Here is a 20,354-nt window from a genome sequence, read left to right on the forward strand (position 1 = left end):
AATGTCTGTTTTTAAGTAACCTTTCTAGCCTTCAAACTACACATACAAATGTATTTCACAGAGAAAGTTTGACAATTCTATCAGCTAGATTCAATTTTTAAAAATTCTTTGAAAGAACATAGAATCTCTCTCTTTTTGGTACAGAGATATCCCTTAGTTTATTTCCTTATAGTGTAAACTCCTTGATAGCAAAAATCTCTCCAATCATTCAACATATTTTTACTGTCTACTCTTGATAGTCACATGTGACTGTTGAGCATTAGAAATGGCTTGTGCAAATTAAAATGTATGATACACGTGAAATATACACAATTTCAAAAAGAATAAAAAAGTAAAATACCTAATTAATAACTTTTATTCTGACAAGCCATTAAATAATATTTGGATATACTGGGTCAAATGAAATGTGTTATTAATTTCATCTGGTTTCTCTTTACCCTTTTAAATACTGTGACTATTAGAAAATTTAAAATTACCCCAAATATAAAAATAAATAAAATTACTCACACATGGCTCATATTATGTTTCTATCGGACAGTGCTGCTCAATAGTCTGTGTAGGTAGTAGGGTATGGAGGTAAAATAATGGGCTATTTCCTTCAAGGTACTCACATCTGCTCTATTGTGATATATATCAAAGTGACCAGCACAGTGCCTTACTGTAGTAGTAAATGCCTTAACTTCATGACCAAATCTGGAACTACAAGTGTATAGTCTAGTGAGCAAGAACTACTGATTGGACAAAAATTAGTTATGTTAAACATTCTAGACACTTCAAAGGCAGACATCTCTGGGGGAGTTGTGGAAAGTGGCAAGAGTTTCTTCACTTTGATTAGAGTTTTGCATACATGATAACAAATGTCAGGGTAACACTCTCAAGACTAGGTAATATATTTATATCATCATATAAACACCAACACTTTGGGGAAAACAGACCACCTCAGATCTATCAGTGGAGAATGCTGATATTACCGTGCATCCCAGAATCATGAAGTTGAGGACCAGGGAGGCAGTGTATGCCGACAGGGTTTCTGTTTCTACATTTATTGTTGTTATTTCTCCACGGATGAGTACTGCAAAGACTTCTTACAGCCACAATTCTAGCTGACTTAACACTTGAGTCAGCTAGAACTAAGTAACATGCAGAACTTGAACTCAATTCATTTGTCTTATGAGGTTGAAATATCTTAAAATCGAAAGGTAAAGAAAACAAAATAGATGTTTTTCTCTTTCATACCCAGTGCGTCATGAAGATACTGTTGTCCCACTAACTTGAGGTATTCCTCAATGGATTTGGTGGCAATAGTGTTCTCTCTGAAGATCAAGACATCATGCTCTCCACAACGATCCACCTCAGACATCACCAAGTCAGTGAGAAAATCCTGGTAGAATAATGTTCAATCAAGCAGAAAGCAACTGAATAAATAATATACATTAGAAGAGACTGCTGAAATATCAGACACCCTGGAAATACTGCTTTAAAGCTAAAGCTACCAGATTTATCTGAAAGGAAAAAAAGCACTCAGGATAAAATCTTAGGTGTTACTATCCCTACATTTAAAATTCTTTCAAAGATTTTCCATTGCACTTTATTTGATAAAGGCCATAATTCTGAATGCGATCTACAAGTCCCTATATTTTCTGGTTTCTGTTTACCTTTCAAGCCTTGTACCTTTTCTTTTTAAGTCCTTTAATATACCAAGCCCTTTCTAACACACACAATGTTCTCTGTTTACCACAAAGCCTTTTTTTTTTTTCAAATACTGTTCTTAGTTCTGCTCTGCTCCTACCCTTGCTTCCACTCCCACTGTTACGTAGCTCATTCCTGGGATCCTTCGGATTTTAGTTCACATATCGTTTCCTCAGTGAAGGCTTGAACATTGCCCCTGAACTCCATTAGTCAGTTCCCTTTGCTCCATTTTATAGTATCATCTCTCTTCTTATCTTCTGCAATTCTCACTGTAATCACATTTATTTCTGTCATTACTTGATTAATATCTATCTTCTCCAGAAAACCAGTTTCTGTTTTTGTTTACCACCATATCTCCAGTGCCTAACGATTTCTGGCATATATTAGGTATTCAGTAAATAAGTTACAAATTGGTCCACAGTATCAATGTAGAATCTACTGAACTCAATACCGGACATCATTTTCTAGGCTGGCTGTCTGCCCATCCATCCATCCATCCATCCAGAAGGATAGCATAAGGAGAAATAAAGGCTCAAAGAAATAGCTGCTTCATTCCTCAACAGTCTTAAAGAACTTCTTATAAGGTTCAATGTTGGTTGTTCAGTTTGAAATGTGATGACATCATATATTTTGAATGCTATATAATTATGGGATACTTCCAGGGCTCCAAATGCCAAAATAGGGAGAATATGCTGATTTATTTTTACTTTAAAATTAAGCATTTTAAACATCAATGGAACTTACTCTGGGGCAGCTTAACAGTATAAAAGAATTGTGGACTTAGGAATCACTACTAAACTTAATGCTAAGAGACAGGAGGAAACTTTTAGGGGTGACAGTAACATTCTGTATCTTGATCATGATGGTGGTTTCAACGGGTGCAAAATTGGTCAAAACTTACTAAACTTTTCCACTTTAAATGGGTGTTTATTGCATCTAAAATGTATGTAAATCAATATTAAGTCATTTAGAAAGTCTTATATATATTCGGAACCTTGAGCAACTGAAAAGTAGAAATTCAAAATTTCAGTGATACCTTGTTCCAAACTTATAAGCTTTTTGAATGACAGAAGGCCCAAGATTATCATTAGTAAATTTAAGCACAAAAGTTATAATCCATAGAAAGGCAGATAAGAGACTAATGATTGAGTATATTTATATACTCTGAAATATCAATAAATAGTAATAGTACTTTGTTTAGTTCTAAATACATTATTCTAGCTGTGAATTTCTTTGGCTCTGAGATATAATTTTATCATGACCAGTTTGCATACAGTATAATGGCAACTCTGCCTTGTTAAGTGAATATGCCTCACAGGTCAAAGATTTTTCTCAAGTGGTTTTTGTTTTTCCTACAACCAGCATATTTCTCCTTTAAAAAAAAAAAACCTTCCTGAGTTTTTACTTCTATCCAAGGTGAAATAAGAAGTCTATCATGAAACAGCTACCAATTTTATAATATCCCTTGGCATTTTTATTCTAAATATAGATTTTAATCCCATGAAGACTCTTGCTAATACCCAACATGCTTCTGGAATACCTCTTTCTGTGCCTAGAGGATACAGTCATCAGTTAGTCTTAAACAAAATATGGTGAGGAAGAAAACCACCATGCAACACTCTAGAACTAAAGATAAGGAACCCTGAACACGCTGTAGGGTTATCATGCCAATCCTACCATTTATTTTGTCAGACAATAAAGAATTGACTGTAGTATCTATGTTTCATGCAAATGGACTTTAAATAAATGTTTGTTGGTCTCTCCATTTTACTGGTTTAGTTTTATAATTTTTATCTTTTCTCGATCTAATAGGTTTTCGTCTTAATTCTTCCTTTTCTTCTTGTTTTGACCGACAGTAAAGCACATTTCTCTAATTTGGATTTCTACAGTAGCCATATCTTTGTTTCTTTGCAAAAGGTTGGGAAGAGATTTCAGGCATTGCAATCCCCCTTTTCCACTTACCTTGGCTCTGCCAGTACTTTGAAGAATGTGCACTAAGGCACAAGCCAACTCCTCTTTATTTCTCACGCTAATTACTGGCTCAAGGACAGAACACAGCATGGTGTAGTTGCTGGTGACAAATTCTGCAAATTCTTTGTATTGTTCCATAGGCAGAATGGTGATAGTTTGGAAACGTGATTTAATCCGAATAGAAGGTCCTCCTGTCTTTCCTTTGTTGGGTGTAGGTGTACTCACTGGATACCACTTTTCTACAAATTGGCGACCAGTTACACTGGCAGTGGGGATGTTGACTAGCCCTACGTAATTATTCTTGTCCTTTTTTTTCTTTTTTTCCACATCCTTGTAAATGTGAACTGTGATGCTATGAAGAGGTGGAAGGCTGAAGAATTCAAAATGTTCACCCCAGAAAATATTGTCTGCTTTGGTCTTGCTGGTTGTACGAGCAAAGAGGGTATCATCAAGGCACAGTTCGCAGAAATATTTCTTTTTAGGGGCAAGGTCCTTGGCTTCAATGATCCATAAACGAAGAACATTTTCAGCTCGCCTGCAATTGTCCTATAAAGAGGCAACAAAGTTGAATTTCAGAGCTCACACTGCAGAAAAAAAACATTTTTCTTCTTAAGTTGGCAAGGTTGATCAGGTAGTCTATTAAGGGGAGTCAGCAAATAATGAAAGGGATTGCTATCTCATTTCTTAGGTTAACAGCAAGCTCTAAATAAGAATGTCTTAGAATCTTGAAGAACTATATACAGTTCATTATATATTATATTATATTATATTATATTATATTATATTATATTATATCTAGCTCGTTCTATTTAATTTACTTGGGTTAAGAAAATATCATTTTGTGGCCGGGTGTGGTGGCTCAAGCCTGTAATCCCAGCACTTTGGGAGGCCGAGGCGGGTGGATCACAAGGTCAAGAGATCGAGACCATCCAGGTCAACATGGTGAAACCCCGTCTCTACTAAAAATACAAAAATTAGCTAGGCATGGTGGCGCGTGCCTGTAATCCCAGCTACTCAGGAGGCTGAGGCAGGAGAATTGCCTGAACCCAGGAGGCAGAGGCTGCGGTGAGCTGAGATCGCGCCATTGCACTCCAGCCTGGGTAACAAGAGCGAAACTCCGTCTCAAAAAAAAAAAAAAAAAAAAAAAAAAGAAAATATCATTTTGTAATGGTAGTTTTCATATAGCCAGCCTAATTTCTGCAAATAAAAGAGATAAACTGTTAAGAAGCTCATATTCTAGCCCCTCTTCTACCATGTACTAACTTCTGACATGGCCAATTCACTTAACTTTTCAGAGTCCTTTTATCCATACTGGTAAAACCATGACAATAATATCTGCAGTAAGACTATTTTTAGCTTAAAATTATGATACAGTTTGGATATTTGTCCCTGCCCAAATTTTATGTTGAATTGTAATTCCCAATGCTAGAGGTGGGGACTGGTGGGAGGTGTTTGGATCATGGGGCAGATTCCTCATAGTTTGGTGCTATCTTTGTGATACTGAGTTCCTGTGAGATCTGGTGGCTTAAAAGTGCATGGCATCTTTCCCCCAAATCACTCAAACACGCACACATATTCTCTCTCTTTCACTTGCTCCTACTTTAACCATGTGATGTGCCTGCTCCTGCTCTGGCTTCTGCCATGACTGTAAGCTTCCTAAGGCCTTCCTAGAAGCTGAGCAGATACTAGCATCATGTTTCCTGTAAAGCCTGCAGAATTGTGAGCCAATTAAACCACTTTTCTTGATAAATTACCCAGTCTCAGGTATTTTCTTTATAGCAATACAAAAATGGCTTACTACCAATGGCATAACATATAATTGTGCTTTAAAATTCTCAAGCTGTAGACAAATTAAGGTATTATTACTACATTTACCTTCTATCAACTAACTGCTTACAAAGTTACATGTTTTTTAGATACTCAAAGCCACTATTACCTTATTAGGTTGAACTGTCCTGCGAAGGTTTTCCATCCACTTATCTCTCTCAGAAGCGGAGTTACAGCTGAAGCATTTACTTCCACTTAAGTAGGTAACCTTCAACATAAAAATTAGACATAAAAAAAAGAAAACATTGGATTTCAGGGCTCTATCATTTGGGTTCATAGCATACCTCTAACTCTTAAATGATAAGGTCAGAATGTCCTGGAATTAGGACAGATGGATGAATGGATGGATGGATGGATGAGAAAAATATGGTCTCAGATCCTGAAATATTCATGCTGTGGTAGAAAAATAACATAATGAGCAACATCCTTGCCAATACTAAAACATTAATATACTAATTTAGTGTTATTGTTAGTCTCATCCTCTAATGAAAATGTATTAATAGTCAAATTTTATTGAAAGTAGACAAGGCCAAAAGGAATGAAAAGTTGTGAGTTAGAGATATGCTATGAACACAAATCATACATAAGAAATTAAGATGATCTTTGCTAGTTTTCTGATACCTATAGTTATATCTATATCTACTTTTTGCTTAGGTAGCACTTTGCTAGTTTTCTGATACCTATAATTATATCTATATCTACTTTTTGCTTAGGTAGCATCCACATCCATTTCCAGATATGAGAACAAAGGCCATTTTAAATTCAGCTGAGGAAACTAAAACTGGCCTATGGTTCAGAAAAATAAAAATTAAATATTAGGCAATACCTTAAATTAACTGTAAATGAATATGTTCAACTTTGAGTTAATAAAAAACAGGTAATAAAAGATGAGTTTCTTTTCTTTTTCTTTCTTTTTTTTTGTGAGACAGAGTCTCGCTCTGTCACCCAGGCTGGAGTGCAGCGGTACAATCTCAGCTCACTGCAACCTCTACCTCCTGGGTTCAAGTGATTCTTCTACCTCAACCTCCTGAGTAGCTGGTACTACAGGCGCATGCCACCATGCCCAGCTAATTTTTGTATTTTTAGTAGAGACAGGGTTTCACCATATTGACCAGGCTGGTCTCGAACTCCTGACCTCGTGATCCACCCACCTCGGCCTCCCAAAGTGCTGAGATAATAAGACGAAAATTTCTGAAACAGCTTATCAGATTTCTTGAGACTGTCTTCACTATATTATAGAAGGATATTAAATAACACTGAAGTTACTAATATTGAATTCCTATCTTTGGAACCCATTTTTCCTCCACTATGCAACTAGCCTGTTGATTTCTAGTCATTTATTAGGTTAGCCTGACCACTATTATTAACACAGTCCTTTAAAAATGAAATAGGTTGTTACATACCTAGTACCTAACTCTGGGCTTGGTATACAGCCTAATGAACTGAGTTCCACAAATATGGGAAAGTTCAACTGATTTTTATAAAAAGAACACCAATAAATGGCCTGCTCAAATTGCTGAAGTTTGCTCCCTTATTAACTCAATCTCTAATAAATCTGATCAGATTATATGCTCTGTCCAATATAGCAGCTACTAGCCTCACATGGCTATTCCAAATTGAGATATGCTGTAAGTATAAACACACATTAGATTTTGAAAATTTAGTCTTAAAAAAAAAAAAAAAAGGAAACCATTTCTCTATTAGTGAACATGTTGAAATGATAGTATTTAGGTTACACATGTGGCTTGGTACTATATTTCTTTTGGACAGTGCTGGTCCATAAGAAGAGGAACCAAATATCTCTTGACTTCTGCAACATCTAGCATAGGACTCATCCCTAGTCACTTAGTAAGTTCTTGTTAATTAATCAAATCCCAGCCCTAGTAATTCTATGTATGTATCAATATATGTAAAAAAAAAATTTTTGAATTTTACTTGTAACTGGCCAGTAGTATATATTTGGAAGGAAGAAATCACCTTATGATAGCTGCAATTTTGTTTATTCAAAAATTAGGCACTTGTAATGTGCCCAGGTCTGGGCTAGGTACAGGAGGTTTCAAAAATAAACAAGACATAGGTCAAAATGTCCTGGAATTAGGATGGATGGATGGATGAATAGATGAATGGATAGATAAGAAAAACATGGTCTCAGATCTTGAACTACTCATGCTGTATTTAGAAAAGTAACATAATAAGTGACATCCTTACCAATACTAAAAATTAATATACTAATATAATGTTATTGTTAGTCTTGTTCCCTGATGAAAATGTACTAAGAATCCAATTTTATTGAAAGGAGACAAGGCCAAAAGGAAGCAAAGCTATCATTAATAACTTTAACTGCAAATGTGATTCGATGAGTAGATTTCTACCTTTTTTCCCTGTAAGTAATTTCTAGCAACTCAAAACCAGTTAATTAAATCATCAATGGCACAGTAATGAAATCACAAAATTACTGGATAAAAAAATTCAGTTGCTGTTTAACTACTCTTCCTTTTTTTCTACACTTTATTTTTACCTCAAAGCAGAAGTCTTGTCCAAGGATGCTACTATGGAGTGGTTTCACTGATACAGGTTCCCCTCTACCAAGATCCAGACATTCCACTGCGCTGCATGGGCTTAGCAAGGATTCATGGGAACGTGACTCTTTTAGTTTAGGCAGCCCACGAGACCTAAAAGTAGAAAAAGATATTTAAGGTAGTATAACTTGGCCAGCAAGGAAATGAAGGTCTAATGCAATGGAGGACAACAATAAATGTACAAAAGCCTAAGGGAAGAAATAAATGAGGAACAAATTAACAGTTAATCTATAATAACAGTAATAGTAATCATTTATGTGGCAAACATATTCTCTCTCTATATTTACGTGAGTGCACACACACTTTTTTTCAATATGGCATAAAAATATACTATACTTTTACTTGTCTTCAGTGAGCGTCAAAGCCCATTACAGACATTATTTTTTATTCTCATTCCTATTTTGGAAGATGGAGAAATATATACTCTTTAAGGTTATCTTATATATTCTTTCTTATGCAAAGGTATTGCCAAAAGACAAATTATTTATTTTTGTTTTCATGCTATAGCTTTATCCTTTTAAATCACTGACAAAATAGTAATGGCTGAATCTTCATTTCATTTCTTTCTACTTTGGCACAACAAACACACACACACACACACACTCCTCTCTCTCTCTCTCTCTCTCTCACACACACACACAGAGTCAAAGCTAAACTTTTTAGCACAAGGTCTTGTCTTTCAAAAGTCCTGATTTCCATCTCAATATAGAATTCTTTTCTGGCAGGCTTTTGGTTCTATACATGCTTTACTGTATAAATATGAATAAAGAATGAAATTCCTTGAAGAAACCTCCCACCATGGAAAAAATAAAGCCCAAACTTTTATCTAGAAATCTTTGTCAACACCATTTAGTCATCCCGGCTGATTTTGTTTCCTAGTTGTTTATAAGAAGAATGCTAGGAATCATGACTCTTGTCACTACAAGAGCCAGTACTCTTGAAAGAATTAAAGGAGTCACATATATGAAGTACAATATTCTTGAATCCCAAACTGGATGGCCATGCAGTTTGATTCAATAATTATAGTATCTACTGAATGAAATACCCAGAGTTACACACATATTACTGAGGATAAAAAGAAATGCCTTGTTTAAAGACAACTGTTTTTATAAAACACATTAAATAAGCAGCTTCATTTAATTCCTTGAAATAACCACATTAACACTAAAAGGAACTTATATATTTAATGCCAGAGTAGCTTTTAGTTAAATTATAAAGTAAAAAGATATAGGAAACAAGCACTAAGGTTGCTTTCTCCCATCTACTTTTATTCTAAGAGTGTTTAATCACATTCCATAAAATAAGAAACATCTTAAGCTTATAAGGATTTTAGTTCTTCTTTCCACACACAAACACACAAATCAGCCACCATTTAAAGTTTAGGATTCAAAACATGTGCTCTGATATTGAGCAATTTTTAAAGTAAAAAAGTCAACGTTTATATTTCTTGATGATAGTATAAAATATGCACAAAAGGGACAAATCCTACCTAATGTTTTGTATCTGAAAAATGTGAAAATGTTTATTTTTCTGCTGATATTGGGTAAGAACAAAAAAAATTTAAAAATTAAAAAAACTAAAGCAAAAAAGAAAAATGCAACAATGTAAGCTCCATATTTTCCTTTGTTCTATGTATAAGACAATGACATGTTATTTACTGTAAATACAGTACATCAACTATAATTAAATGTTAAGATTGTACTTGACTTATTATATAATCTTTCCCAATATGCTACATGGGAAGCCTGGTTCAGGAAACTGGGCACCGTAATCTTAAACAAAACAACAATTCTAGCCCATTTTTCTCAGGAGGAGTTGCTGGAAGGAAAAATCCTTTCTTGCTCTGGGGTGAGCTTCTCAAAAGGAAAGATTTAAGGCATGTTTAAAACAGAAGGAGGTATGACAAACGCTTACTTTTGCTTTTTAAATTCTCTAGGAAAATTTTCTAAAGCATAAATGAATTTTATTTCAAACAAAATAAATGTCTACCTACATGAAACAATGGTAGAACCACTTGGCAGTGCAACCCCAAATCATAGCGGTGCCACATGTCCTGGTATATCAAGTCACTTTCTGAACTATATGTCAGAAAACAACTCTCTGTTTAGAAGACGAGAACCAATAGAAGATGGCTTCTTTGTTGCCTTTGGTTACTGATGACATCTTTGAATAAATGTTTTCCAGGTATTATTTCAAGTCTTCCATAGAAGCAGAACAGAAACACAAACAACAAGATCAAGATTCATCCATCCAAACAATTTGCAAGATAGGTAATATTCCGTCTTCTCTTTCTTCAGGCTGTACCTAGCCCCTCAGGTAACAAACAAGGCACCTGGGCTCTAGGCTGGGTCTGTTGCCATGGTGCTACACCTATAAGGAGATTAGAGCTGGAAGGCAGAAAGAAGCAGCTATGGCTTGAATAACTCAAGGGGCATGCTCTGCAAACATGGCAAAGGTGACTATTTTAAGACAGAAAGGAAGGAATGGTGAAGCTTCTATCCATTTCTATGGACAAGTTCTCAGTAAAAGGCAATAGAAGAGACTGAGCCAACTCTGGGAATGGAAGATAATCTCTTATTAAAACCTCTACTAGGTGGCTCACGCCTATAATCCCCAGCACTTTGAAAAGCTGAAGTGGGCGGATCACTTGAGCTTAGGAATTCAAGACCAGCCTGGGTAACAGAGTGAAACTCTTTCTCTACCAAAAATACAAAATACAAAATAAAAAGTAAAACCTCTATTAGGGACTAACTTGAGAAAATTTAGCTTGCTTCATATAGAATTCCTATGCCCCTACTAGAAGTTATTTCCTATATCCCACCTTGCAAGTACAAATCTTTCTCTTACATGTGTTCTGTTTCCTTTACAGTGCCTACTGTGAATGTTTCTAGGTATTATTTTACCGAAACTTACCTGGGTTACATTTTTTGTCTTTTAGAGAAAGATGGTGAAAACTATTTTTTCACTGCATTTCCAGTGCTAAACAAGTTTCGTTTTGATACTCAGGTCTAACTTCAAATGTAGCCATAAGAGGATTTAAAACCAGGCCACTTGGAATTGTAACTCCAAACTCTTCCTAGTTACTGAAATTTCAATTAATACACAGTTCAAAATCTCATATTTTTTTTTTAAGCATTTTTATGTGTGTGTATACTGAATTAAAAACCAAAGTCACTAATATGTTCAACATTATTATTGAATAAATAAGCAAGCTTCCCTGTATTGGGAAGAAAGTATCTCTAGGAAGACAGAAGTAATTCCCAGAGAAGCCAGATTATAGTAAACAGGAAGATCAAACAGCCTGGGAATGGCTTGGGGCAGGGGAGGCATTATTTGTACAAATATTTCAGTACAATAGCATTAATAACCCTAAGTTTCCTCTAAATCACGTTCACCTCCTCCTGAACTGATTTTTCTTAGATCTACTAACTGTAGAGTTTTAGGAGCCCTGCATGGCACCAGACTTTACTCCTCTAATGGAAAGCAGAATGTGAACTTACTGGGAGAATAATGAGTTTAAAATAATGATTCCCAGTCTGATCCGACAATGGACTTCATCAGGAAATCTAACGCATCCTTGAAAGTGGACTCTGAATCCCTTGACTACTGGCCAGGTTCTCTCCCTGACTGCTTCCCACACTGACTTATCATCCCAAACACCTATGTAAGAATAATTCAGGGCTTCATAGACCATGAATTGATTTAAATGAGAAACTGCTTCCCAGAAGCAATTTTACTTCTAATTAAGGAACACCATATTCTTTACATTTTTATTTTAAGGTCAGCAGACAATCTTGATTTCTGTGTAAATTTCAAGACCTCTAGCAATGTGATAAGTAATGGTTAAAATCTAATTGTTTTGCTGATGAAAATTACCTGCTGCTCCCTACTTATTTAAGAAATAAACTACCAGGCAGGTGAGGCTTTCTATTACTCACTAAAGTGAATGAGTATTATATTGCTTGAATTCTCCTCATCCCTATATGAAGTCAGTCTTAAAAGATAAAAGTGAAGGGCTGGCGGATGGGGAGCCAACACACACATAATAGCAGATACACTGGTGAAGAAAAAAAGGGAATAAAATAACACTGATTAGTGCAATTTTAAGTAAAACACAGCTGGATTTTCTCAGCTTAACCATCCAATTTTTTAAAATGCCACATTTCCCTCACAGCTCCAATGAGGCTTGGTGGTGCTAGCTGAATCTGCCACATGTTTACAGATTTAGTTCCAAATTTAGGAACTGAGAAACTTTTAATTAAAAATGCTTATTGCCACATAAAATCCTGGACTCCAGTGCAGGTGAGTTTCTGCTTGGCTTGGTAGTTATTATTCCAGACTACTTCAGTGAATTCCCAAAGAGACAGCTCAGCCAGTAAACTGGGTGCAGCAACATATTGTTGTATTCACCAGTATGCATTCCTAAGGCACTCACCTTGTGTGAAAATGTCTTAGGGAGTAATTAAAAAAATTGGGTATCCTAATACTTTATATAGTGTCTAATCAGTTTTTTAAAACTTGAATTTGAGCTCTCACTTTGGGAAAAATGTAGCTTTATCTGCTCCCTGGATTTTATCATTTTCCAATTAGGTATTTTGTGAAAACAATTCCAATGTTTTTCATTTCAAAGTGCAGATCCTTTCTTGTATTATAATTTTAAAGGTTTCACTCTCTGGATTAAAAAAAATAAAATAAATTAGAGTTCATTCACCAGAGCTCTACTTATGTGCAAAGATGTGTTCACCCTGAGGATCTTAACAGCACCAGCTGCACTGGTTTACCTGCTGCAGTTAAAAAGCCACCAGTCTCCACTGCTTCTCACTGATTTTTATGTTAGCTTAAAAATATGTACCACACTACTCACACTAAAAAGCTATTTATGTTAATATAACATGCAGGTCTTACTTCTCCCTGCTCAGCCTCTAGGACAGGATGGTCTAATGGGACCAGGTAGTAATGATGAAGAAGGATATTTGTTAGCCTGAGTTGTCAATCAAATGAAAAACTCATGGTAAAGAAATGTATCAATACAGACAAAAATATCCTTACTTACTTTGTACCTGGTATATATACATGTATACACACAGTGAAGGTGGACAGAGAAGGCTAGATTATAAACATTAAGAAGTGTTCTAGGGAGTGGAAAATCCAACTTGCCTCCAATATGATCGACCCTAGGGAACAATTCCTTTACAGAAACTGTGCTATGTTATAACACATCTTTATTGTCCTTACATTGCAAATGTAATACAATCTACTAGTGCCTATTAAACCAATTAAATATAAACACAACTATATTGAGTTTTTGAAAACAAACTAAATCAAACCAAACTCATAATCCAACTCAAGTAACATACAGTAAGAGTGGACAGACTATAGCTTTTGTTTCCTTGTTTCTGAATTCAGTTGCCAGACTTTTAGTCTCATAATTGCCATAAAAGTAACGGGTGAAAGAAGGGTAAGAGGGGAAAAAAACTGGTGAAGTTCAATAACATTGACTTTTTTTTTTTCCCATGTAGTCAGCCAAGGAAGGCAGAGGAAATAAGCATCCCTGTTCCCCAAAGACTTTAGGCATACCAGATTCTATTCCAAGTTGCTACTTTCCTGAGAGGGGCATTGGATGTCCTCCTGGAGAGGGAATCACCTTGGATACTTTTTTTAAAATACATAGTCTCACTCTTGCCACCCAGGCTGGAGTGCAGTAGTGCCATCTTGGCTCCTGCAACTTCTACCTCCTGGGTTCAAGTGATTGTCATGCCTCAGCTTCCCAAGTAGTTGGGATTACAGGTGTGCACCACCACTCCCAGCTAATTTTTGCCTGCCTCAGCCTCCCAAAGTGCTGGGATTAGAGGTGTGAGCCACCAAGCCCAGCAACATGGACTTTTTAATCATTCTCAAACTCTTAACTGATTTGCTTTCTCATTAGTTTCTCATTTGGTTGAATAAATGAATATATGTATGAATCCATCTATCTAACCAGTAATTATCTGGTATGCATTATGAGTCAGGCACTTTACTAGAGGTAGATGCGAGGAAAACAAAGGTGAAGAAGAAAAGCATGGTTCATGTACTCACACACAATTTATAGTGAGTTAACAATCCATTATAATACAATGTGACAACACTTATGAAAAAAGATGCCAAAAAAAAGGCTCTATGAGCACTAAGTAGAGGATTCTAAGGTGGGGGGGCGTTTAGAGAAGATTTACTGGAGAAAACAGTAACACGAAGTTGTAACCATCTTCATGGGGATGGGGTAGATTTCGCTACATGAAGGTGTGGAAGTGCCAAGAGATCTTGAGAAACGAATAGCATGTGAAAAGGCCTGTATGGGAGCATGTATGGCTGGGGTGTTGAGACAGTGAAAGAAATTCAGCTGTGTGGCTCTAGTATAGTATGGATGTTGGAGGGAGAAGAGGCTGAGGTATTGGAGTGGGTGAGACCTGGCGAATAATGAGGTTTGAGAGAGATCACAGTCTTGTAGTCATGTGTGGGTATTCCAATTCGATCACAAGACCAGTGGATGTACATAGGAAGGTTTTAGGTGGTAGATGGGGAATGACATGGTAAGATGTGCATCAAGGTTAAACTACCTTGGCTAAGGAGTAGAGAAAGAAAGGAGTGCTCAGAGAGTGGAGAGAAAAAAATGAAAGACTTAGAAACCAGTTCATTGATTATGATGGTAATCTGAGTAAAGTTAATGAATTAGACTAACAGAAATGGGGAAGAAGTAGATGGCACTGAGAGAGATTTAGGAGGTAAATAGGCCTTGATTGAAATGCTGGAGGAATCAGGGAGAGGGTAGAGTCAAGCACAACTGCCCATTTCTAGCTTGAAACACTGGGTGAAAAATGGCGATGTCCTTCACAGGCATAAGAAAGAGGCAATGCTGGCTGAGGTGAGAGTACAAATAAAATCAAGTGTTAGATAAGTTGAGTTTGAGGTCCTTGTCGGGGTAGATGTGAATAGTGAAACAGAACATGCATACTGAGAAGACAACCTAAAAACATAACCGGAGGCATGTTTAAAGCTATAAAAGCTATAAAACATTTAAAGCTATAAAACTGACAAAAGACACTGAAGAATTTGAGAGAAAAGAAAAACCAGGTGACTCAAGCATCACAAAAGGCCACGAAAGAGGAGGTCTCAAGAAAGGTGGATTAATAGTAGCCATTGAATTAGGGAACTGAATTAGAGGTAATTGGAGGCTTTGGCAAGATAAATTTCAGAAAAGAGGACAAAAATGAGATTTCAGTGGGTTGAGAAAATGAATGAAATATGAGGAAGTAAAGATTAATTTCACAAGTCTGATTGTGAAGGGGTGACAACAGTAAAATAGCTAGAGGGAGACATGGGTTTGAAATAGATTTTTTAAAAAATTAATCATCTTTTAATTTTTCTCCTTAAACAATAAGCGATAAACACTCTTGGCAAAAAATTCCAAGAGTTCAAAAGGATAGAAGGTAAAGAATAAAAAAAGGGTACCTCCCATAACCTCCTACAAAAAGGAGGCTATTAACAGTGTTGTGAACCCAGAAATATTTTATACAAAGGCACCCATATATGTATATAATATATAAAGTATGTAATATATAGTATATTACATATATTTATATAAAATATTTGCATCCATTTAACATAATATACATAATATAAATATAAACATGTGTGTGTGTGTGTGTATATATATATATACACATATATATATTCATTAACCGTAATGGGATGCTACAATACTGTTTTGAAGAGAATATTTTGGACTTCTAACCATACTGGAACATATAGATATACTTTGTTTTTTGGTAATGATCATATAGTATTCCTTTACATGAGCCTATAATAGTTTACAGTTCCTGATGACCAACTAAGTTTCATTATTTTTTGTGATTAGCAACAAAATTTGGAGTATCTTAGTGTATATATACATACATATATATATCTCTTCATGCACATGTGCATATATTCATACTTTAAATTCTCAGATGTGAAATTGCTAGATCCAAGGGCATATGCATTTAAATTTTTGATATGGCTCAATTACCCTCCATAAAGGTGGCATCAATTTAAATGTTTATCAGCAGGGCATGTTTCTACATGCTATCCCCAACATGAGATGTGGCTGAACTTCAAAATCTTTTGCCTGTATAATGAGTAAAAAATGATATTTCATTAAGGCTTTAGTGTGCATTTCTTTAATTATGAGATTTTTGTACATGTTTACTGGCAATCTCAGTTCCCTTTTCTGTAAATTATAAACTGCTATTCCATGTTCTTAAACCAGTTTTCTAATCATTAAAATTAACTGATATGTAAATACCCTTTTTATATTAAGTAAATTAGTTTTTTCTGTCATAATTATTTTCTCCCAGTTTATTTTTACAAAAGGTTTTTTAATTTCAAGATCATAAGAAATAAGCTGTATTTTATTTTAGTGTTTTTATTTTAAGTTTTTATTCAATCCATTCAGATTTTTTGGCAGAGAAGGAGAGATGAAAAGAGTACAGTAGGGAGTCAGTTTTATATTTTTCCAAACTGCAGAAATATTATGATCATAAATTGACTCAACTATTACTATACAGTATTTTGCTGGTATAAGAGGTGTGTGTGTGTGTGTGTGTGTGTGTGTGTGCGCGCGCGCGTGTGTATTTTTTGCTTTTGTTTTTCCCTTCCTTTTTTTTTTTGTCAGCAAGTTAGGACTCCTATCAATACACACAACAAAGAGTATAATGGAAAAAACACTCAAAATGAAGCCAAAAGCCCTACATAGTCACATCAGCTCAAACCACTTATTAGTCATGTGACATGCAGTAAATAATTTATTCTTTCTGAACCTTAGTTATCTCATTGCAAAATGTGGATAATGATTTCCTACATCTCATATAGTTATTGTGAGAATCAAATGCAGCAATCTATAATGTCACATCTATTTCATAAGCTGCAGTACAACACAAACGTGAAGGAGTATGATTATAGACATAGAGCTTTTTTGTAGTGATATGATATGCATTAGTTCATTTTATGTAAATTATTCATCTGGCTGAGATCAGCAAAGCTATTATTGCATACACTGTTCACTGAAAGAATACAAAGATGGAATAAATATGTGGAAATATTTTTTCTATTAAGATAAAGCATTCTAATGAATTTAAAACGCTATCATGATGCAATTAGAAACTCTGATTGGGTTTTGGTTCACAAAACTAAGGGATCCTTGATTGGCCCCATGGCTGTAAATCTGGAATGGGAAATTCTATAATCAATAGCTAGACTGTATCGATTAATTAATGGCCTGAAGTCCAGTAATTTCTGAGAAGTTGTCATATCCACATAGACCATATTTTGAAAGATGGTAATTCTTTATTTTCTGGAAGTCAGTTTTGACTCTCCTCTTCTGTTTCAGGCCAACAAATGTATATTGAGTTCCTCAATAGAACAGTCATTGTGCTAGGGGATGAGGATACACAGATTGTAGCCTGTACAAGCTGTCAGTCTGTGCAGTAAGCAGACATATGAAAAGATAAATTCAATAGAAAGCAGTTAGTCCTAGAATAAAGTATGCACAGTTGGCCACAGGTAGTTGGGGGGTAGGGTAGGCACTCAATCTAGAATGATATGAGGGAAGAATACCAAAAAGAAGGTAGGGAGCACGTAACTCCTGACTTGGGTACTGCTGCATGAGGATAAACGAGAAGTAAGCTTGACAAAGGACAGGGTGTAGGAATAGGAAATGGCAATTAGGTTAGAGCAGAGAGCAAGATCAAAAGCAGAGAAATATGAAATAGTATGACAAGCCTTAAACTATAAAGACGACTTTTGGTAGGAGTGGCAGGGTATCATATTGAGAGGGAAAGATGGTCATGTTGTTGCATTTTGTATGGTAGCTAAATATTACAGATTTATAGAAGTATTACATACACAGGTAATGAGATACTGAAATTGAAATTACAATTCAGACATCTAGATAAAACAGATTCTGTATACCAAAGTAAAGTATGAGACAAACTGCAGCATTTACGAAGGAAATGTTTTAGAACCAGTTCTACTACCTTGATTCTCTCAGTTATGTCAAGACAACAAAAAGTGGTCAGAGAATCAAGAATGGGAAAGATTTTGTGAGAAATAATTTTTGAAAGAAGTTGTGAAGCTCATCCTCCTGCTACCTTCAAGGGAGAAGGGTAAAAGATAAAGAACTGGGTTTGATTCCATCTGGGAAATCTAGATGATGAGAAATGACCTACTAACTGTTGTTGGCAGAGCAAGAGTATTAATGCTTTTGAATCAGCCTGCACTCCTAGAGGCTGTCAGGGCAAAACATGTGTGGCAGTATTCTGTGGACCATAAGACTGTGTGATGAAGAAACCAAAGCTTCAAGAACTCTTTTCTAGAAGGAGTTGCAAGTGAACACCTGGAAGAGAAATGCCTCTGTCAAAGTCAATAAAACCATAGGTGAGAGTTCCTCAGGGATGATAGATCTCTGAAAAAGTCCCTAAATCACCCCATGAGAGAAAAGTCAGCTTTAAATTTCTGCTAGGTTCAGAGAGCATTATGGAAGGCTAAGACTGTAGTATTAGCACTTTCTTATCATCTTCCCCATGCTTTTTTTTTTTTTTTTTTTTGCCTCTCTTTCCCTAAAACCTGGAGGGTACTTAAAAACACGGTTAGTAAGCTAGAGGGGAAGAGCAGACGAGGAGAGAAGTAAATAGTCTATGATACTTCCATCTCCAAAGGCAGACAGACTGCCTATAACTGGTTTGGCTGGGGAAAGTTTGTAGTTTTGATTAGTATTTTGTAATATCTCAAATTGGGCCTGGTGCAGTGGCTCATGCCTATAATCCCAGCACTTTAGGAGGCTAAGGCAGGAGGACTGCTTGAGCCCAGGAATTCAAGGTTACAGTGAACTATGACGGTACCACTGTACGCTAGCCTGAGCAACAGAGCAAGCCCTCGTCTCTTAAAACACAGACACACACACACACACACACACACACACACATAGAATATGTATTCAGAACACCAATAAGTTCTGAATTAAGACCTTTTATTTAAAGCAACCACAGATTAACTCTAAATGGATCATGTGCTTACATATAAAAGCTAAAATCATAAAACTTCTAAAAGAAAACAGAGGTGAAAATCCCTTGGGACACAAAAAATTCCCCGGCAAACATTGCTTATCAGGATGTAAAATGGTACAAGCTCTCTGGAAAATAGTTTGTAGTTTCTTACGAACCTAAACATGTATATACCATAGAACCCAGCAATTATACTCTAGGGCATTTACCCCACAGAAGGAAAAACATGTTCACAAAAACCTACATCCAACTGTTTACAGCAGCTTTATTTATACTAATAACAAAACCTGGAAACAACCCAAATGTTTTTCAATGGGTGAATGGTTAAACAAACCTTAGTACATCCATGCAACGAAATACTACTCAGCAACAGAAGAAACAAACTATTGATACATGTAACAATCCGGATGGACCTCAAGGGCATATGTTCAGTAAAAATAAGCCAATCTCAACCAACTGTATACTATATGATTCTTTTAAACAGTATTCTTAAAATAATAAAATTACAGAGGTGGGAAACAAATTAGTGGTGTTTTAGGGAATGTGATAGGTGTGGGGAAGTGGGTATGATTATAAAGGGGTAGCATAGGGAGTTCTTTCTTGGTAGTGAAACAGTTCTTTATCTTGATCACGGTAGTAGTTACACAAATCTATATATGATTAAATTGCACATAACCACACATACACAAACAAATGAATGCATGTAAAATTGGTGAAAACTGAATAAAGTCTGCAGTCTATTTAATATTACTATACCAATGTCCATTACCTGGTTTTGATATTATACTACAGTTATAAGACCTCACTATTGGGGAAAGCTGAGGAGAAGGCTCTGCAGAACTCTATGTACTATTTTTGCAACTTTCTATAAATATATCATTTCAAAATAAAAAGTTAAAAAATGAGATACTCAAAAGGCTGAAAATATCCATAATTCCACCTACCAATGAACACCATACTTACTTTCAGGTATCTTTTGACAAAGAAAAAGTAGGCTACTTAAAAGCATTGTTTGTTAGTGAGCCTTAGAAATGAAAACATTACTGTGAAGGTTTTTATTTGAGGGCAGTTTGGAGTGGGTGAGAATATTCTACTCCATATGCTCATCTTTACCTTCAGTCTTTGGTAAATTTAAGTAGCACTTCCAAAGCAAGGCTGGCAATAGGCATTTGGAATCTTGGAATGCCTGATAATATAGTACCACTGTTTTCAGTCA

The 20,354-nt window shown here is 35.7% G+C and overlaps 2 protein-coding genes and 1 non-coding gene across 13 annotated transcripts in view; 1 reads left to right on the forward strand and 2 right to left on the reverse strand.

Moving 5' to 3' along the window:
* The window catches only part of CLEC20A (C-type lectin domain containing 20A), a 74,637-nt gene extending 54,440 nt beyond the window's left edge, over positions 1 to 20,197 (forward strand). Inside the window, exon 10 of the transcript XR_012514953.1 lies at positions 10,251 to 20,197. The gene's annotated coding sequence lies outside the window, so the exon portion shown is untranslated. The remainder of the gene's footprint in view (positions 1 to 10,250) is intronic.
* The window catches only part of RASAL2 (RAS protein activator like 2), a 364,958-nt gene that overhangs the window by 34,450 nt on the left and 310,154 nt on the right, over positions 1 to 20,354 (reverse strand). For all 11 annotated transcript variants that reach the window (XM_074389525.1, XM_003925336.4, XM_074389524.1 and 8 more), the window contains 4 exons: positions 8,006 to 8,159; positions 5,597 to 5,695; positions 3,652 to 4,206; positions 1,237 to 1,381 (listed from right to left, as the gene is read on the reverse strand). In XM_074389525.1, coding sequence (XP_074245626.1) covers positions 1,237 to 1,381; positions 3,652 to 4,206; positions 5,597 to 5,695; positions 8,006 to 8,159 — 953 coding nt within the window. The remainder of the gene's footprint in view (positions 1 to 1,236; positions 1,382 to 3,651; positions 4,207 to 5,596; positions 5,696 to 8,005; positions 8,160 to 20,354) is intronic.
* On the reverse strand, positions 13,578 to 13,717 carry LOC120360244 (small nucleolar RNA SNORA67). Its single transcript, XR_005576817.1, has one exon. It is a non-coding gene; the product is annotated as a small nucleolar RNA SNORA67 (small nucleolar RNA).

The sequence above is a fragment of the Saimiri boliviensis genome, chromosome 19, assembly GCF_048565385.1.
Source record: "Saimiri boliviensis isolate mSaiBol1 chromosome 19, mSaiBol1.pri, whole genome shotgun sequence".
NCBI classification, from domain to species: domain Eukaryota; kingdom Metazoa; phylum Chordata; class Mammalia; order Primates; family Cebidae; genus Saimiri; species Saimiri boliviensis.